This window comes from Cavia porcellus, unplaced genomic scaffold (assembly GCF_034190915.1).
Source record: "Cavia porcellus strain 051 isolate PalLab524CR breed Dunkin Hartley unplaced genomic scaffold, mCavPor4.1 scaffold_21, whole genome shotgun sequence".
Lineage (NCBI taxonomy): Eukaryota > Metazoa > Chordata > Mammalia > Rodentia > Caviidae > Cavia > Cavia porcellus.
This window is the reverse complement of record NW_026947504.1, coordinates 56,909,923-56,929,214: the sequence shown is the minus strand read 5'-3', so window position 1 is coordinate 56,929,214 and position 19,292 is coordinate 56,909,923. Positions and strand designations below refer to the sequence as shown.

Below are 19,292 nucleotides of genomic sequence, written 5' to 3'. Positions count from 1 at the left end.
ACATTAACTAGTCTAGTGACTATAATTAAAAAGACTTCAAACATGAAACAAAAAAAGTGGAAAATTTTTGAAAGAAACACTTTTCAACATCAAACATCAAAACCAGTAAATCTCCAGAATTTTATCATTCTATTTGGTAACTTAAAGGACAATGATCTTGAATGTCTTCCTCAAAATTCTAATAAAGAGACATTTAAAATTCAGACAATTAAAAAAGTATAAACAAACACTTTTATTCAAGGTAGTGATGCTAAAAAAATGCACAATTCCTATGAACACTTTTAGAATATCTATAAAAATTACAATTACTCTTTAATCAAACAATCCCATTTGTGGATATTTATTTCACAGATATGCCTGTGTATGTACAAAATGTCACATATACGGTTATTTACTGTGTAACACTGTTTGTGCTAACAGTCCATGTGTCCATCTAGGGGCTTGGTAAAATAAATTTTAATTTATTATTAAAATAATAAATTAAATAAATAAAATGTGGTACAGTCACATAGGCTGCTGTAACAGAAAATATAGAAGCTTGAAATCTATGTATGTATACAGAAAAGCCAATATTGTGATTCTTAAAAACTATGGTGTAGGAAAGAATATATACACAATGTCACCTTTTGTGTAGGATGGTATAAGAATATCTATATGCATATGAAAACAATAAAAAGATAAACAGAAAAGTAAAAAAATGGTAAACTGTGTGATAACTAGGATGGATGGGAAGGGGATGGATAAGTGACTATTACTATCTATCTAAACAACCTGAAATTCTTCCTAAATTTCAAGTGTCTGGTTGTAAGTGAAATCCAGTCAGAAGGTATAATAAAGGAGGTTCAGTTCCCTAGCATCATTTGATAAAAGGGACCAGTTTGCATTAAAATTAATCAATTTTATCTTTTTTGAAAGTTATTTTAATTTACAAGAAGAGATATGTTCAAACATCTGTAGAACAGGAAATGTAAGAAATACTAGTACAATCTTTTGATATTTTTCGGGCTTTCCCATTTTTACTGCAGTACTATATATGATAATTCTACAAACACCAGCATTATACTGTTTAACAGTAGTTGTTTAATAATAATAAACACAGGATAAGATTATCCACTAGTTGGTCATTTCCAGAAAGGCCACAGAAATAATTCTGCTTCACAATCAAATACAGTTTGATGAAAAGGATGGAGGCTCATGCTTTCTTAAAGGAAATGATATGACATTAAAAATTTTTCGATGTTTTGAAGCGGTGTATATGAAAGTGCTCTGTAAACTCTGAACATAGATCAAAAAGCAATAGGCCATATACATAACATTATAAAGATCTCTGAGAGTGGAACCAGCTTACAGGCCTATTGTCTGCTATCCAGCACTTGCAGTAATCACAGAATTTCTTTGGCTGTGACTTCCAGTAGTCGGCCCTGAAAAAAGGAAAAGAAGTTTAAGGTTTTTCAAAGTTAAGGTAGAATTGTGCACGCTTTAGTTTCATCTATTGTGTATGCTTCGGCTACAGAATTCTGCTAACAAGGCTCCCTGATTTATTATTTACCTAGAGCAGGCAAGTCGACTAAAACTTTGTTGTCAGTAGAACAGGAAAGGTCAGCAGGGGATTTATTATAAGTTGCTTTAAATAAAATAATTAAACATTTTTTAAATTTTTGTCACTATAAGTATTAAGAAACAAGGAACGTCTCAAAGACAAACCATCCTTCCCGGTCCTTTCTGATTTTGTGGTGGTGGGATGGGCGCGGTAATGAGGCCTGCGAGAAAACTCAAATTGATCTTAAATTTACTTTCATCAAAAGAACAAAACACAAAACTACTTTGTGGAAAAGACTGTGTTTCCTCCAAGACGATCAGTTACTATAGGTTGTTCTTGAGCCCCAGGGCCAAGAGCCGCAAAAGCCAAAAGACCTCGCCGATCAAATGAAAATCATTACACTATCCAGAAGCGGCCTTCTGAAGTGGACAGCGGTGGCCAGAGTGCAACACCAAAGCTCTACAATACCTCGAGGTTTAAGCGTCTTCGGAACCGACAAGAGAGCGCCCGCCACCCTTGACCACGCAGCTAGGGACGGCGCCGCGTCCACCCCTCCCCGTACCGGCCATCCAATTCCGCCACCGTAACCGGCCCAACCTCCCAGCCTAGACCCCTGAGGCTCGCACCCAGGGCGCTCCACAGGGTAGCATTTCTTCCCTGCCCAGAAAACCGGCCCAGCAGTTCAGGAGCCGGTCTCACGCGAGTTAAATCCGAATCCGTCACGCCTACAACCAAGGACGACAAGGGGTGGAGATCCCGGGGGGAGACAGCGGCCCGAAGAAACATTTCGTTGTTTAGGGCCTGAGACCAAACTCACTCACATGACTGCGCCAGCCGCTCCGCGCGTCGTCAAGCGGCGCAAGCCCGCCGCGTGGCCCACCCAAAAACAACTCAGTGCACTGCCACCTCTCCCCAAGCCCGGGACCGGCGGTCCACGGTTCCCTTCTACGGGTACCCAGAAGACTCAATCCGCGTTTGAAATCTCCTCCTTTCCCCCTCCCCCCACAGGGGCGGCGCTCTCCACTTCTGAGGGGTGGGGTTGGTATTAAAGGGGTTGAGGTCACCGAGAAGGGGCGAAGGCGCGACGGGACCTGAGGCGAGGGATAGGAACTCAAAGCCCCGCGCCAGCCCGGCTTTCTCTCTGTCCTCCCTGAGGTTCAGAACCACCACTGTCCTAGGCTCGCTGGCTGCCGGCCAAGGAGCTCGCGCGCCGCCTCCACCCCGAACGCAAACAGCTGTTCCCAGTAGACGTCGCCGCCCTCTACTTTGCCAACTAGTCTGCACGCACTTTGACCACGGAGTGGTCACCCGGAGTCACCCGGACCTGTGGGCTGGGGGCCGTTGTCGGAGTTAAAGCTGAAATCGCTGGCCCCGGGTCCCGGAGAGTCGCGGGACTTCGCCGTAGAACTTTCGTGAGACGCGGCGCGGCCCCGCCTCTCCCACGACGCCCGCGCGCGCCGGCCGGGCTCGTTCCCGCGGGTGGACAGCGCGGCTGCGGCTCGGCGTCGGAGAGCCGGCGGCGGCGGCGGCGGCGGGAACGGCGAGGGGCCGCGTAGCCGAGGTGGCGGCGGCGCCTGCTCTTGTCAGGTGAGTTACGGGCGCGCCCTCCCTAGCACTTCCCATATGGTCTAGCGGTTAGGATTCCTGGTTTTCACCCAGGCGGCCCGGGTTCGACTCCCGGTATGGGAATGGTGTACTGCTTTTTAAACATCGATTTTGGGGAACGCACTTATTTATCTTCTGTGGCTTTGGCCAGTTTTCCTCAGTCCCGTTAGAGTGAGCTTGTGGGAAACGCATCCGTGTGGTTTTTGGTGGCGCCGTCCGCTGGTCCGCAGCTGTGGGCGCTCGGAGCGCGGGGCCGTGCGGGAGGGAGTTTCACTTTCTCCGGGGCTGCTCCCCCGCCTCGCCGGCTCCGGCGCGTAGCCTTCCAGACGCTCCGGGGTGATGATTAACCGCGGCCCGGCTTATCTCCTCCCCGTTCCCCTCTCAGGCCCACACCCAGCCCGGCTGCCCCCGCGGACTTCGGGGAGGTGCGGGGCGAGTGTTCCCCCCCGGGGGGCGTCTGCAGGGCGTTGACGAGACCTCCTGTGCGGTACCCCCCGGGGAGGTCGCACGGTCCTCAGTCCCCTCCACCGCCCCCGGCGGCCGTGTTCGCCCCGGCCAGCCGCGAGGCAGGCCAGCGCGGCCGGGTAGCCTGACGCTCGTCTCTGTAAAGCACCCCGGGTTTTGGGAAGAGACCCTCCCTCTCTCCCCCGTAAAACAAGCACAGTGAGCTGCAGAGCAGAAATACACCACTGTGGTGTGATGTCTTTAAAGAAGAAAATTAACTTTCCAAAAGACTAATGATTAAAAAATCCTGGAGTGGAGGTGGAGCTTGGAAGAGAGAAATTGGCCAGAGACTGGGGAGGGGATGTTACAACAAAGTTTCACTGTATTTTTAAATATAGAAGCCCTGTGTTTATTACAAAGAAGGGGCAGCTGTGTCAGCAACATGTGAGCTGTAAATGAAACAAAAGCGTTATCTTAAATGCAAGTTGAACTTAGAAAATAGGGGCAACTATAATGTTTAGTCTATCAGGCCTCTGGACACAGAAGGAAAAAATGACTTTTGAGATAGTTTCTAGTCAGGGTCATTTCTAAGAGCAGAACTTTTGGTTGTGTGTTCTTGTTTTATAACTTTAAATGCACAGTGAGTTTGAAAGTATTTGTTAATGTGATCTGCGCGATTAACAATCAGCTTTACTTTCTTAAAAAAAAAAAAAAAAAGAGCAGACTGCCACAGTTAAAAGCCATGTAAATCATCTTCATGAGTTCAAATATTTTGAGTGTTTACTACATGCCACTTACCATCAGATGCTTTTGAAGGTACTGATATTCAGATGTGTTTTGTTAGTAGCTGCTGGATAGACTAATCACATAGACTAATCACTTTTGTTGTTAGTTGTGTGAGCTTTTTCACCTTCTCTGTTCCTGTTTTTTCTTTCTCTCTCTCTCTCTCTCTCTCTCTCTCTCTCTCTCTCTTTCTTTTATCTTTTTGAGACAGAGCCTCGCTGTGCAGTTCTGGCTGACCTTGAGCTCACTTTTGTAGCCCAGACTGGTCTCGAATTTTCAGGTATCCTCCTGCCTCAGCCTCTGGAGTGCTGGGATTACATTGTGCTCACCATGCCCGGCTCTTCTGTGTACTTTAGAGACGTAAATTCTTGGTGATATTTATTAATTATGAACTTTAGATAGAGGTGCAGGAATCGGCCAATTCTTGAATAGGTAATGAAAGTGAAAGCGTCTCCTTTAAATAAGGGGTAATATAGTGTTATTAAAGATTGTTTACTAAAGAATTCGGTTTGAATTTGGAAAGACGTCTACCTCTACCCTGTCTCCAGAGGGAGCTTAATTTTTGTAATGACTTGGCATCGTGTTGTAGCAAATAGTGCTAAAATAGATATTATTTTAAAATGAACTTTCAACACTTGCAACTAGTCATAGGACTGTATGTACTTGGGGGGAGGTGAAGAGGATGTTAGATAACAACATCCTTGCCCAAGACATGGATGATTTTATTGTAGTTTTGGACTAGGTGGGATATACAACATCAGAGATACACAATTGCTCCTGGAGCACAGAGGGAAGGATTGAGTCCTGCCCTGGAAAGCGGCCTGGAGAGAAGAGCCAAGAAGGGAAGGGTGTTTGCCTTGAGCCTTGAAGAACTGGTTGTATTTCTTCTGGTGGGGAATGTGAATCATGACTGAGGTGGAGGGAGGAGGAGTCCTGGTGCTTGCAGGAGCTCAGAATGCCTGGAGGGGGAGAGGCTTGGGAGGTCAAGCTGGAAAAGGAGAAAGGAATTTTAACCAGGTAACTTCACCAGGTAACAGATTGTTTTACCCCAAGGAGTGACCTCATTATGTTCCTGGAATTTTAAAAAACCACTCTTTGAAAAGTCTGAATATAGATGAATATAGCCAGAATATGTAAGTCTTTTTAAAGAAGATTCAAACAATACAGAAACAAAATTGTTCTTGTTCTGTAGAACTCAAACAATATATAAATTTGGAAACTTCATACTCTTCTAGAAGAACGGTAGAATGGGAGAACTGTAGAATGGTATAGTAACATTGGAAAAGTTTGGTAATTCTTTAAAATTTTAAACACAGTGACGCAGCATTTCCATTCTTAGGTATATACCCAGGATAAATGAAAACATATGTCTGCATGAAAAGTTGTACACAGATGTGTATAGTAGCAAGCAAGTGGAAACAGCCTAAACGTCCATTCATCAATTGATGAATAAGTAAAATGTGTGTTCATGCAAGGGAATATTATTGGCAATAAAAAAGAAATGAAGTACTGGTGGATGCCACACATGGATGAGTTTGAAGAACAATATAGGGTCAGGTATATTTAGCCTGTGGCCTGAGGCCATTTGCCTTCCCCCACCCCAGTCCTTTTGAGACAGGATTTTACCACACAGTTTAGGCAGGCCTTGAACTCACATCTGACCTCCAGCCTCAGCCTCCAAAATGCTGGGATTACAAATATGTGCCACAATGCCTAGCTGACCTCCTTTTTTAAAAAAATAATATTCTGCAGAAATATATATTTTATTTATAGTAACTGTACTTTATATGTGGCCAAGGTAATTCCTCTTTGCTCGGTTCACCTAGGCAAGACAAAAGGTTGGACATGCTAGCAAGAACATGACATGAAGCTAGACTCCGTTTTGCTGTGTACAGTATTGCATGATTATAATCCAAGCACTTTTGGAGGCTGAGGCGTGACAATCACAAGAACCATCTCAAAATAATAAAAGGCCTGGGGAAATAGATCAGTGTGAAGGGTTCAATTCTCAGTACTGAAAAAAAGATCATTTGGTTGCATTTATGTGAAATGGATGGAATAAGGAAATGTACGGCGAAATAGGATTAGTAGTTGCTGTCGATGAAAAAGGGAATGGGCGGTTGCCTGCCAATGTAGGTACGATTAGGGTGACTAAAAATGATGATCACATATTGTCATATTAGTTAAAAAACACTGAATTTTATGTGCTTCAAATGTACTTTCTGATGTATCTCGGCAGAATTTAAGGATTGGAAAACATTGAATATTTTTTCTGCAGATTTTACAGTTAGCATTTGGTTGTTACTTTAATGATGGAATAATATGACAGTGAACTCTCATTTCTAGGTAACTTCAAGAATAAAGCACATGCTTATAAGTATGGAAGAAGTTAAGTACAAATAGTACAGGTTACAATGCACAGTGTGATAAGTGCAGAGGATGCCAAACCAAAGGTCAGTCTCCAAAATTCACATCACCATTTGTGTGAGCAGGGGGAAAGGCCACTCCAGCAGGCTGCAGTTGAGGTGGACTTGGAAGGCTGTTCAACTTTTGTTGGTTGTATGGGGAAGGAACCAAGGCATTCAGAGGAAACAGAAGCAGAGTTGCGAGCATAGTTTGGCTGGCTGGGAGAACAAGTAAGATAGGAAAGGGAAACAGGCTGCAAAAATAGATTAGGGAACAATGTCGTGCTCTGGCAGATCTGTGATGTCTTTACTCAACCCTAACCCTCCCCAATCCAGACTCCTGCCTTATCTGGTCACAGCCTAGTGTGTTTCCAGTGGTTCTCACTTTGGAGGGCCCTCAGCCCTTACCTGTGGGGAGCTGGCAGTGCCTGGGGGGGTTGGCCCCTGCCCCTAATGGACTGCCTTGTGGGAAGTATAACTTTACAGTGGGGCCCTCCTGTTTCCTTCTGTATCACTAGACGTGGAGCAGTGACTGGCACCTGGTGAACATTCAAGGAATATTTGAGAATTAAATGAATTAAAATCAGGGGTTGCAAAACCTGTTCAAGTTTTCTTGACTCTTGACAAAGATTTTGAAAGGACCTAACATTTTGGACTAAGGAATTTTACTTAACTAGGGAAAGGAATTTCTGGCAAAATGATTGTTCTGATGAAATTAATTTGATAGTACCGTTCAGAATGAACTAGTGGGTAGAAGGTTTATTTCTGAGGTGTCCATACCCACCTTCTCATTCTGTTCCCATTCTTGCTCTGTCTAGGTTAGGCCCTGATCAACACTGGGGTCTCCTGCAGTACAGTGATCTTCTAACAACTCTCCTTTAAGTTTTTCTATAAATAGGATAATGGCAGCAGAATAGAAGGGAAAGTATCACCAAGCGGGTCACTGAAGGAGATAATTTAAGATGCTACAGACTAAAAACTTCAAAAACAAATAGAAAAGTTATGAAGTACAGATACTTTGAGGGAAGACAGGATGTTTTTGTTCTAAGGCTTGATCAAATAGTAAATTTATTGTGTATATCTTTTCAAATACTGAAATTGTATATTGAATCCAGGGACAAGATTAAAGCTATGAGACTGCCACCCAGTGGACAATGTAACTTAGAACTAAAGTCCTCAAGCATTATAGTAAAGCTTCGTTTATTTGAAATTTCTTATTTTATAACTGGCTGTGGTTCTTTCTCATTGGTGTGTATGGTTATGCTTATTAAAATAGAAGGCTTGGCCATTTGTTTTCTGAACTGTTTCTGAGGCTTTTAAATAAAGGGAATGTAAAAGCACAATCAATAGCTTTGAAAAGTTGCACAGAAATTTAAGAATTTAGATAGTATGCTTTTTAAGCGCACGCCTGCCTCGAAAGCAGGCAGTCATGAGTTTGATCCCTGGTACCAGTAAAAACGAAAAAGCCAAAAAAAAAAAAAAATAGATAGTATGCTTTTCAGACTTTTAGATGCTTCTTTGCTATAGGAATATCATATGCAAAAGCTTGTTTTTTAAAATGCTGTGGCATGTAGGCCTATTGTGAAACGATCCTTTTTTTGGTACTGGTTTTTAAAAAATCTTGTTTTATAGTGCATATGATGTCCTTGGTGTGTTACACTTCATGAAAATATGTGAAAATTCCCCCTTTTGGCGCAGAGGAAACGAATTGTTTCTTCACTTTTAGTAGAGCTGGTTTTAGTTAAAAGTTATTCATGCTTTAATGAATTACCTTAGGTGTACTTACATAAATGAGTTTGGATTTTATTGTGTATGAGTTATCCAGAAGGGTAGTCTGCACACAGATTAAAAAAATCAAAATAAAATGATTATGAAAGACTGACTTTGCTCTCTGCAGCTCAAGAAATGGTTCAATCTTGGAGTCTGCAAAATAACTCTCCATACAGATGAGCTGTTTATACCTATGTTGTCAATGGCATACACACTTGAATTCCCTTAGATGTCAGTAGGGGTGGAGCAGCCATTTGGTGCTTAAAATTTGTGTCATTGTAAAGCAGAAATGAGTTGAAGTAGCATTTGAGGTTGGCAATTATACATTCTGATATCCAGGCTCATGAGAATGGATTAAAGGAATCCCTTACCCCTTAAGTTATCTGAAACCTGGGCTTAGGAATGCTACATTTTGGTATTGGCGTACTGGTAGAATTATAATATCAAGAATATTTAATATTCAGGCTTCAGATTTAGCTCAGTAGTGTAAGCACGTGCCTGTCAAGCATGAGGTCATTAGTTCGATCCCCAGTACCAAAAGAAAATTTAATATTCAAATATTTCTGAGACAGTTTTTCTAAAAAGTGTGAAGCATGACAAGCATAGTAAACTTTAAATGTTTTAATTAATTTTTTCAAAGTAAATGTGTGGGATTATAGTTGGCTTTTCAGAATTATTTTTTGCTAATTGTGTTATCTTGTATCTATAGTCAACATACACTTTAATTTTGAGTAGGTTGTAATAAAAATGCAAACGTCTAGCTGGATATGGTGATACTTTTCTCCAGACCCATCAAGCTGAATGAGGAAGAAAGGCTGATTGAGCCAGGAGTTCAAGACCAGCATGGGCAACATAGCAAGACATTGTCTCAAAAAATTTGAGTTCACAAAATATCTACCATTTTAAAAAATAGTTTGAGTACAATAACTTTTAGAAAGTAGGCATGGTGGCACATGACTATAATCTCCAGCAGTCTTGACAGTTAAGCCTACAGTTAGGTTGGCAAGTTTAGCCCAGCCTGAACAATTTAGTGACTTAGCAAGACCCTGCCTCTCAAAATTAGAAAAATGAAAATAGTCAAAGTACTTTATGGTTTGTTTGCTTCTTTTCTAGGTACAACATTGGAAGTAACCAATAAAATAGAGGTATTTTTTGTATTTTCTAACATTTTAATGGTTTTATTATCCTATATATTAGCCTTTTAAAAACCACAAATGACATTGAACTTTTTTTTTTTTTTTTTTGTCTTTTTCGTTTTTATCGGTACCAGGGATCGAACTTAACGACTGCCTGCTTGCAAGGCAGGCGCTTATGCCGTTGAGCTAAATTCCCAGCCCGACATTGAACTTTTTCTAAAAAGTAGCTTTTAAGTCAAATGTGATAGCTTCCCAGCACTCTGGGAAATGGAGGAAATAAGAAACCCAGCCTACACAATCTAGTAATTTAGTAAGACTCTGACTTTATGTATCTCAGTGCCACAAGTGACAGCCCTAGTTCAATTCCCACCACATGGCAGGGGTAGCCACACCCACAAAACGTTTTAGTATAACATTTAATTGTAATTTTTTTTTTTTTTTGTCTTTTTCATTTTTATCGGTACCGGGGATCGAACTCACGACCGCCTGCTTGCAAGGCAGGTGCTTATGCCACTGAGCTAAACCCCCAGCCCCCATTTAATTGTAATTTAAGAAACTTCATTTTCACAAAGTGCTTGTCTTTTTACACTATGTAAAGATGACCTTTAGGATCATTGATAGTGTTCCCTTTTGCTTTTCACATATTTTTCATTTTCACCATTGCAAGTAATAAAACATTTCTTTCTTTGAAAAATAATTTTGGAATTCTGATAAAGCAATAATCATTTAGTAAGTTTTGTGTGGAGTTTTTTTTCCCCCTTAGTGTGCTGGCAGTCAAACCCAGGGGTGCTGTAATACTGAGGTATGTCCCTAACCATTTTTATTTTTTGAGACAGATCTTGCTAAGTTGCTCATGTTGGCCTTGAACTTTCGGTCCTCCTTAACTTCCCAAGTAGCTAGAATTACAGGTGTTTGCATTTGCATCCATTAGAATGTTAGTGTTTTTGAATGTATGCTATACACTGTTAAATAAATACCTTTGATTTAAAACTTTGGGGGGTGGGTTGTTGGGAATATAGCTCAGGGGCACAAGCTTCTGCCTGGCAAGCATGAGGTCATGAGTTCCATCCCTAGTACCGAAACAAAAAAACCCTTTTTGGTACTTTTAGATATTTGAGTATCTTAGCTTAGTGACTTTTGGATCATAGAGACCTTCGAGATTGTCATAAATCTTTATTTGTAGTCTTAGTGTTTTAATTGAAATCTGTTTTTTGGATTCAAGATCTGTGGAGACCAGGAAACTTTTTTTAAAATTTGTGATGCATTCAGTATTGCTCTGTATGAAGCTTTTTATCTGTTTCCAAATTTAATTACTTAATTAAACTTTCCAAGGTAATAATTGGGTTTTACTCCATCATTTATAACATATGTATTTATCACTAATACTCTCTCATGCCAATGGATACAGAAGACTCTTTTAACTAGGAAGGCTGGGGACCTGTCGCTAAATCACGCTCGTGAATAGCTTAGGAGGCACCCACCCAATTATAAGAAAGGGTGGGTATGTCAGAGAACGGTACAGCCACCAGCAAAGTTGACAGGGAAGGTTTTTCTGGTGTACACAGATAGAGAATACTTTGGGAAATAAAAGACGTTTGGGAGGGCTGGAAGCAGAAAGAGTATGGCACGTATCTCCACATTATAGGCTGTACTAACATTTTTAATCTTATTTTAAACAGAATGGGCAGATAATGATTTCTTTCTTTCCTTCTTTTTCTCTTTGTATGACAGAATCTTGGTGTGTAGTTCAGGTTAGGCTTGAACTTTCTCTATGGCCTGGCTGGCCTTGGTATCAGGGCAATCCTGCGTCAGCCTCCTGAGTCCTGGCAATCCAGGCAGTACCGTAACACTTGGTTTGCTGAGTTTTCAGGGAAGAGTGTGGAGTTAGAGTGCTGTGGGAGTAAGGAGAAAAAATTATGTACTTAAATATTGGAGGAAAAAATGATTAATTATGTTCAGGTGATATGCAGTGTTGATCACCAACATAGCCTGTGTTAATGTGGTAAAATGTACTTAAAGAGTATGTTTGAGGAAATTGTCAAGGATAATTGAGCATAGGTAGCTTTTGACCTTTGTGTTTTGACTTGGTAGTTTGAAGCCCTAGACATGGGCAAATTTGCTTAGTAAGAGCCTGCAGTGAGAAGGTGACTTGAAACTATTAGGATCTCGTGCACTGAATAGTGAGGAAGTATGGCAAGGAAATTTGAGGAAGAGCTTTTCAGAATTGTGGGAAAATTAGGGGAGAACATTGTCTGGCTTCAGAGAAGACAAAGAAGAATTTCAAATAGTAAAATTAACGTAACTAGTTGTGAAAATGTTGACTGAATTTAGCGCTATGAGATTGTTGAATTTAATTAGACCAAGTTTAGAGTCATAACAGGAGGCCCCCAGGGGGTTAGCTCAGTAGCACAAGTTCCTGTGTGTCAAAGGCAAGGTTGTGAGTTCAGTCTTTTTGGTACAAAAACAAAGGAGTCATAACAGGGGCAGGATTAATTAGAATGAGTTAAAAATGAGTGGGAGTAGAAAAGATAGAGTGGGTTGGTAAGTTCAGTGTAGTCAGAGTTTTTAGGAAGTTTGCCTGCAAAATGAAGGGAGTGAGAAAGAACAGCAATTGGGAGTGGGCTCTGTGTGACACTGAATAGTCAAATTGTGCTTCTTTTCAGGAAGAAATTGAATTAAAAATACGTTCCATCTGCTCTATGAAATATTTGAAAAATACACATTTTTGTGATTCTTTTAACAGGATCTACTAACTACAAATAAGACTTTCCCACTTGGTTATCTGGCCATTGGTTAATCTGTTTCCAAGGTCATTTTTCTTTGAGACTGAGTCTGCTGTTGAAGACAGTAGACTTATTGTGTTTTCTGTTTTACTATTCATGATATATTGTCAAAGATTTTTACTTTTGGTCTTTTAAGTAGAGCAAGGATTTTTTTCTTTTTGTAAAGCTTTTGCTGAATTTTGGCAAATGCATTCAAACTAGTTGTCTAGGCTTCTTGTTACTGTTTTTGCCCTAGTTATCCTTTTTTAAAATTTCTATTTATTTATTTATTTATTTTTGGGAACCTGGGGCTTGAACTCAACCTTGCGTTTGCCAAGCATGCACTTACGCTGCTGAGCTAAACCCCTGTCCCTGCCCTACTTACCCTTTGCCTTAGCTGCAGTCATGATGCTTTTTAAAATTCAGGGAGTCATATATTTTTGTTTCCTTTACTTTTTTCTGCTTAATCTAGCATAGCTAGAAAGGCATTGCTTATCAGTTGTTTATCAGTGTTGATGTATGTTTTCTTTGGGGGATTTTAAAAAACATTGAAATCTCTAATTGGAAAGCTTTTAGAAAAATGTTTAGTAGAAAGATCTTCCCTTAGTTTTTCTTTTTCAGACAAACTGGAATAAGTTTTTATTGATGCTTTTATTGTAACAAGTTTATATATAATTTTACTTGTTTTTAAAAATATCCTATTGTTTATTCTTAACATTTACCTACTTGAGATCATTTGATAAGGCATATCTCACCATTCTTTTTTCTATTTATAAAGGGTTAATACTTTCTTGGATTTTTAAAAAAACAAAATAGCAGAATCTTGGAGAATAGGTACAAAAGGTGATGATAAGAGACACTGGTAAATCTTGAGAGTTTACTGGCTTCTAATTGTATCAGTTTTAAATCTGTGTAGCAGACTGTATTTGCATATTTTAGTATCCTTAAACATGGGAAATGTTTGTTGAGATAATTCAAATTAAATTCTAAAGTTCAATATTTTTAAGGCTTTAAAAATTTGAGATGTAATAGGAAGTAGAGTTCTGGAGTGAGTATGGATTTAAATTTTGGTTTTATATTTACTAATCATGTGTCCTTGGACAAGTCATAATTTTGAGCAGCTAGACGTATCATATAGTTCTGTTGCTGGACTTGGTGATTACTATAATTTGGGCTGACTCAGCTGGTACTCCATATGTAAGCTAGGTGGTTTCATTCACTTGGGGAGGGCCTATCCATGTGGTTCTCATACTCCAGTGGTAGAAGAAAAAGGGTTACAGTAGCTAGAGAGGACAAGGCCATCTGTGCTGACGTTTGAAGCTTTTCCTTGTGTTATGTTTGTTATTTCATTGGCATACTCAGAATGGTGAAGGAGACTGTGTCTTGACCAGAAAAGAGGCAAAGTTCTGTTGCATGCAAATAGAGAAAAATGAACAAACTGGCAGCCATGAATGTATCAGTTTAGGGCAGGAAGTAAAGGAGTTAGCTCTGTGGACATCTCACAGAGATACTCTCTAGACTTTGAGAACAGTTTGTACAGAGACTTAAGGGAAAGAATCCTTGAGGTTCCTGGGACGACAAGGGAGGATCAAGCAGGAAGTACTAAGATAAAATCTTGGAAAATGGGGGGGAGGGCAAGATCTTGCAGTCTTTGTAAACAGTTAATAAAGATTTTAATTTTGTGTGAAAAGAGGAACTGGGAGAGGGTTTTAAAGCAGGGGAGTACTGTGGTCTGACATATTTTAAATGAAGTACTTTTGGCTCCTTTTTTTAAGACTAGTTTATACAACGGGGATGATAAAAGCAAGAAGCGTTGCTTGCAATGATGTAGGGACGAGATGATTAAAAGTTTGGAGTGTGATTAGCAATAAAAGTGAGTAGTTAACAGGGTTTTGTATATGCTTTGAAAGTTGGTTGAATTAAATTTCTTTATAAACAGTTTGTTTTCTGGCACTGGGAGTTGATCTCAGGGACTGACACATGGTAGACAAGCATTTTAGTACTGAACAACACCCCCAGCTCTTTTCATTTGATTTTGCGGAGGGTCCACTAAATTGCCTGGGCTGTTGTTGAACTCATAATCTTCCTACATCAGCCTCTCAAGTAGCTGGGGTTACAGTTGTGCACCACCAGGCCTAGGTCTTGCTAATTCTCAAATGTTATTTGTAGTCTGTTAACATATTAGGGACCATCAAAACAGTGTTTAAACTTATAAATTATGACAGTAAAAGGTACATTGCTATTAATCTCTTACAAAATACTCCCCACTTATTGGAGCATGCTTATTCTCGACACTTTTTGAAGCAGATCTGGAAGTCCTCTTTCATGAGTGTCTTTGCCAGATATGATTAAAAAATATGAGTATTTCTATTGTGTGTACCCTCCCATGGAAATACTCTCATGTGCTTGTGCACCATCTTTCTCCTCTCCCCGCCACTTTCCCTCTTCCTTTTCCTCTTGCCTCCTTCTCCCTATATCACAACATCGGTACAGTAATATCTGTAAGACTATAGCGTTTATTGAAATTTCTCTGGCTTTTCTATTAGTGCCCCTTTACTGTCCAGGAGCCAATCTAGGGTGTGTTGCACTGTACTTAGTAGTTACATCTTTTAATCTCCCCAAAAGATGTTCCCCTTCTCCTTTTTTTAACATCGATATTCTTGAGGAGCACCTGTCAGGAATTTTGTAGAATGTTCATCAATATGATTTATGTTTTCTTATGTTATTCACTGGAGTGATGTGTTTTTGTACTGTTAAGGCCATTGCTCCCCAAAACTGAATGCAGAGCCTTTGCACGGAGCTATCAACCCAGTCCTTTAAAAAATATTTTTGAGACAGGGTCTGATTAAATTGCTCTTTTCTAGGCAAGTCTTGAACTCAGAATCCTCCTGCTTCAGCTTCCCAGAGTCCTGGGATTGCCAGCATACACCATCATGCCTGGCTATATTAATATGTTTTTGTCCTTTCAAGAAATACCATATTAGCTAGATGTCGTAGAATCCCAGCACTCAGGGGGCGGAGGCAGGAGTGAGTTTGAGACCAGCCTGGACTGTACAGCAAGACCTTGTCTCAAACAAGTAAAAAAGATACACCACAGTATCATACCTTTGTGGTTTGGATCAGGAATGCCTCTTGAACTTCATATTCATTTAGGACTTTCAGAAGGTTATGAGTACTCTTAATTTCATCAGTGGATTAATCCGTGCTGGTGCATAGTTTTGACGGCATTATTGAGAGGTGATAGAAACTTAGGACTCCAGCCTAATAAAAGGGATTGGGTCATGGAAGCATACCTGTGGGGACTTATACCTTGACCACAGGCCTTTTTGTCACAGTGACAGAAAGTTGACTATACTGTATGAAGTCATTTGACGCTAGCTTCTTTCACTCAGCATGATGTTTTTGAGAGTCATCCAAGTTGTGCTTCTCAGTAGTTCCTTTCAGTTGTGAGTATAGATATACATACATACTGTAGTCTATATCCCTTTTTTATTAGGTGTCCGAGAGCAGGTCTTAGCACTATGAAAAGCAGTTTAAGTGCTTTGTGAAGTAGAGATTATTACCCTTTTTACAGCATTAAAATAGAGGCTTAGAGTTTAAGTAGCCCTAGATTATACAACTAGTTAATAGATTTTGAACTCAGAATTGTTTCACCCACCGCAGACCATATCTAACACAGTAGTTACAAATGAAGTCATCACTTGGTTAAGTTTATGATAATCTGTCGATGTCCGCTCCCGGCCGGCAGGAAGGACACACGACAAAGTCTGGTAGTGGACAACCTTTTCTTTTTATTTTCCTTCTCCGTACAGCCTGCCCTGGGTTCTCCCAGCTGAAGCCTCCTCTGGTCCGCTCCCCGCGGCTCCTTTTGTGCTTCAGTCTGCCCCAAAGCCTCTACCGGTCCGCTCTCCGCGGCTCCTTTTGGGCTTTTACTTCTGGGCTTCTACCTGGCTTCTTCTTCCGCCCAGGGGTGGCACCGGTATATATACGGGTACAGTGTCCAATCATGTTAAAGTAAGCAAGGCAAGCTGATTGGCTAACATCATCAGTTGCCAGGCAGACTATATTGTTGAGCGGGTTGTTTACGCGGTAAGCAGGAAACTAACATATTCGATGGGAGGGGTAATCTACCTCAGGCTTTGCTCTTTACCACAGGCCGCACGTCCGCCGCGCAAGGCGAGCTATCACAGACGCGGCTCCCAACAATAATCCATCACTGTTCTTCCAAGATCCATCTGTCTTCTCTGCAGGTGAAATAGAAATGATTTATCAACATCTTTTCAGTGGGGCATGGTGGCAGGACCCTGTAATTCCTGCACACAAGAGGCTGAGGTAGGAGGATTGCCATGAGTTCAAAGCCAGCTTGAATAATGAGACTCTGTCTCAAAACAAAGCAAACTAAAAACAAGCAAAGATCTCTTTTAGTTACCACTGCATAGCAAGGGGCTAGAATAATGTTTGGCACGTGATAAATGCTGGGCAAATAATTGTTACATAAGAGAGACTATAACCATCATTAACTTGACACTGGGAAAGTCAATTCTTTCTACAGTTCTCCTTCCCTATTTTTTAAAAATGAAGTTGAGAGTCAAATGCTTATGCCACTGAGCTAAATCCCCATCCCCTTTTTTTAGGGTTTCTTAACATGACAAAGATTTAAATGTGTATAGTGTTAAGAAGATCCCTTCAGTTTTTATTTTTTGGTTTTTGCTTTTTGGTACTGGGACCTTGCTTGTGCTAGGCAAGATCTCTACCACTGAACTACATCCCTTTCCATCACACCCCTGCACACTTTTTTTTTTTTTAAGACAGGGTCTTGCTCATTTAGCCAGGCTGGTCTTGAATATTAGATGATTCTGCCTCAGTCTCCCAGTAGCTAGGATTACAAGTAGATGCCACTGTGTTGTTTTCTGAAGGTATAAAAATCTTTTAAAGAGTATGGACTAGGGATTTTAGCTCAGTGGCACAAGCAACCTGCCTGGCAAGTGCAAGGTTGTGAGTTTGATCCCTGGTACAAAAAAAAAAAAAAAGAATAATTATGCTGTGGTTGGGTATGGTGTCACAAACCTAATTTAGGATGCTGAGCTTTTGAAAGTGTTGCAAATTCAAGTCCAGCCTGTGCAATTTAGTGATTCAGTGGGACAATGTCTTAAAACAGAAAAAGTCTGGGGATATAACTTAGTAAGAAGGTGCTGGATTCAATCCCCAATATTGCCAAAAAAGAAATCTGTTAAAAAAAAAAATTTTAAAAACCACTGAACTGAATAGAAGATTCCTTCTCTCTCTCTCTCTCTCTCTCTCTCTCTCTCTCTTTGTACCAGGGATTGAATTCATGTCTGCTTAGCAGGCAAGTGCTTGAGCTACTGAGGTAAATTCTCAGTTCTGAATAGAAGATCTCTTAAGGCCCCTTTCATTCATATGATAAGTTCTTAGATCAATACTAATTATAAGTGGGGTTACTAAGGGAAGCCTACCTTAGATGAGGCATTTAAACTGAGACCTGAGGGCATATAATCACTGGGCAGACATAGCAGGGAGGATGGGAAAAAGGTAGGTGCATTGCAAGCTTGGGAAGCCATTCAGGGAGGGGGTGGTGGAAGGTGGGTAGGTAGAAGTCAGATTGTGAAAAGTTTGAATAAATACTGTGATAACCAATGTGGCTTTTAAAATTTTGCCTCTGGGAAATCAAAAATTATTTTGTTGGGTAGCTTTTATCATAAAAGGTGATTGTATCACCCTCAGCATTGTCCCGTGGCAAGACTACAGTTAGTAGTAGGAAAAGGGACAGTAAGAGTGATACTGTTTTTCTATGATATCATGCTTTTTATAGAGCAATGAAGGAGGAATTCAGGTTTCACTGTCTACTTAGTTTAAATGATAGACGATTTCTTTGCAATATTTAGAGATTATTGAATAGTATCTTTCTGTGCAACCACTATATGGAAAGAGCACTAACATAGAAAGACAGTGGTTCTTATAATCCTATCCTGAGCTCCGCGTCCATCACTGAATCAGTTTCCGGGAGTAGGTATTTTCAGAAAGCTCCTCCTGTTATTCCAAGGTGTGTTTCTGTTTATAATTCACTGAAGTAAAGTAACATTGTTTTTAATATTGAGTTTAAAATTTAATTATGACAAAATATCATGCCTATATGAAATGACTTGACATTACAGTCAGCATATTACCTGGGTGCATTGTAAAGGACATAATTGTAATTCTTGTTTATTTTTAATAACAGAGGAATAATGCCCTGAATAGTGCCTATTATGATATCTTATAAGATGGCAAATCATGGGCCAAATCATACTGTCTTAGTAACTTTTTTTTGTTACGGAGACAAAATATCTGACATAAAGTTGAAGGAGAAAAGGTTGCTTTAGTTCACAGTTTGTAGAGGTTTCAGTCCATAATTGGCTGGCTCCGACACAGGATGGCTGAAAGGCTACAGTAGACGACAGTAGACGACAGTAGTAACAGAAGCAAAAGGGAGGAGCAAGTCTCTTTTCTTCCCTTATACGGTATGCAGGCTACAATGCTAGGTCAGGTGTAGTGCTCACACTCCCAGTCCCAGCACTAGACAATGAACCAATCACAAACTCTAGATTCAGCTACCTCAGAAAAGCCCAAACCCACCCCCCATTATCATGTGAGGCTTTGGGGGTACATCCAAACATAAATTGTAACATATGTCTTTAAAATTTTTAATGTGTGGTAAGTTTTCAATATGGTATGAATTTTGCAGAATGAACTGTTTCTATAAAAGCTACTCAGCTGGACATGGTAGCACATGCCTGTTATCCCAGCGCTCTGGGAGGCTGAGGCAGGAGGACTTCAAGTTTGATCCCTG

The 19,292-nt window shown here is 40.5% G+C and overlaps 2 protein-coding genes and 1 non-coding gene across 13 annotated transcripts in view; 2 read left to right on the top strand and 1 right to left on the bottom strand.

Moving 5' to 3' along the window:
* Wbp4 (WW domain binding protein 4) overlaps positions 1 to 3,004 on the bottom strand; it is a 31,653-nt gene extending 28,649 nt beyond the window's left edge. For 2 of the 5 annotated variants that reach the window (XM_063232713.1, XM_003477295.5), the window contains exons 1-2: positions 2,362 to 2,561; positions 1,349 to 1,421 (exon numbers count right to left, since the gene is read on the bottom strand). In XM_063232713.1, coding sequence (XP_063088783.1) covers positions 1,349 to 1,421; positions 2,362 to 2,363 — 75 coding nt within the window. In that variant the 5' untranslated portion in view covers positions 2,364 to 2,561. Of the gene's footprint in view, positions 1 to 1,348; positions 1,422 to 2,166; positions 2,337 to 2,361; positions 2,562 to 2,828 lie in introns of those variants that run through there. The other 3 variants (XM_063232714.1, XM_063232715.1, XM_063232716.1) reach the window with 3 other exon arrangements.
* The window catches only part of Elf1 (E74 like ETS transcription factor 1), a 92,698-nt gene continuing 76,393 nt past the window's right edge, over positions 2,988 to 19,292 (top strand). For 5 of the 7 annotated variants that reach the window (XM_063232711.1, XM_063232710.1, XM_063232709.1 and 2 more), the window contains exon 1: positions 2,988 to 3,127. The gene's annotated coding sequence lies outside the window, so the exon portion shown is untranslated. The remainder of the gene's footprint in view (positions 3,128 to 19,292) is intronic. The other 2 variants (XM_063232706.1, XM_063232712.1) reach the window with 2 other exon arrangements.
* Trnae-uuc (transfer RNA glutamic acid (anticodon UUC)) lies at positions 3,158 to 3,229 on the top strand. Its single transcript has one exon. It is a non-coding gene; the product is annotated as a tRNA-Glu (tRNA).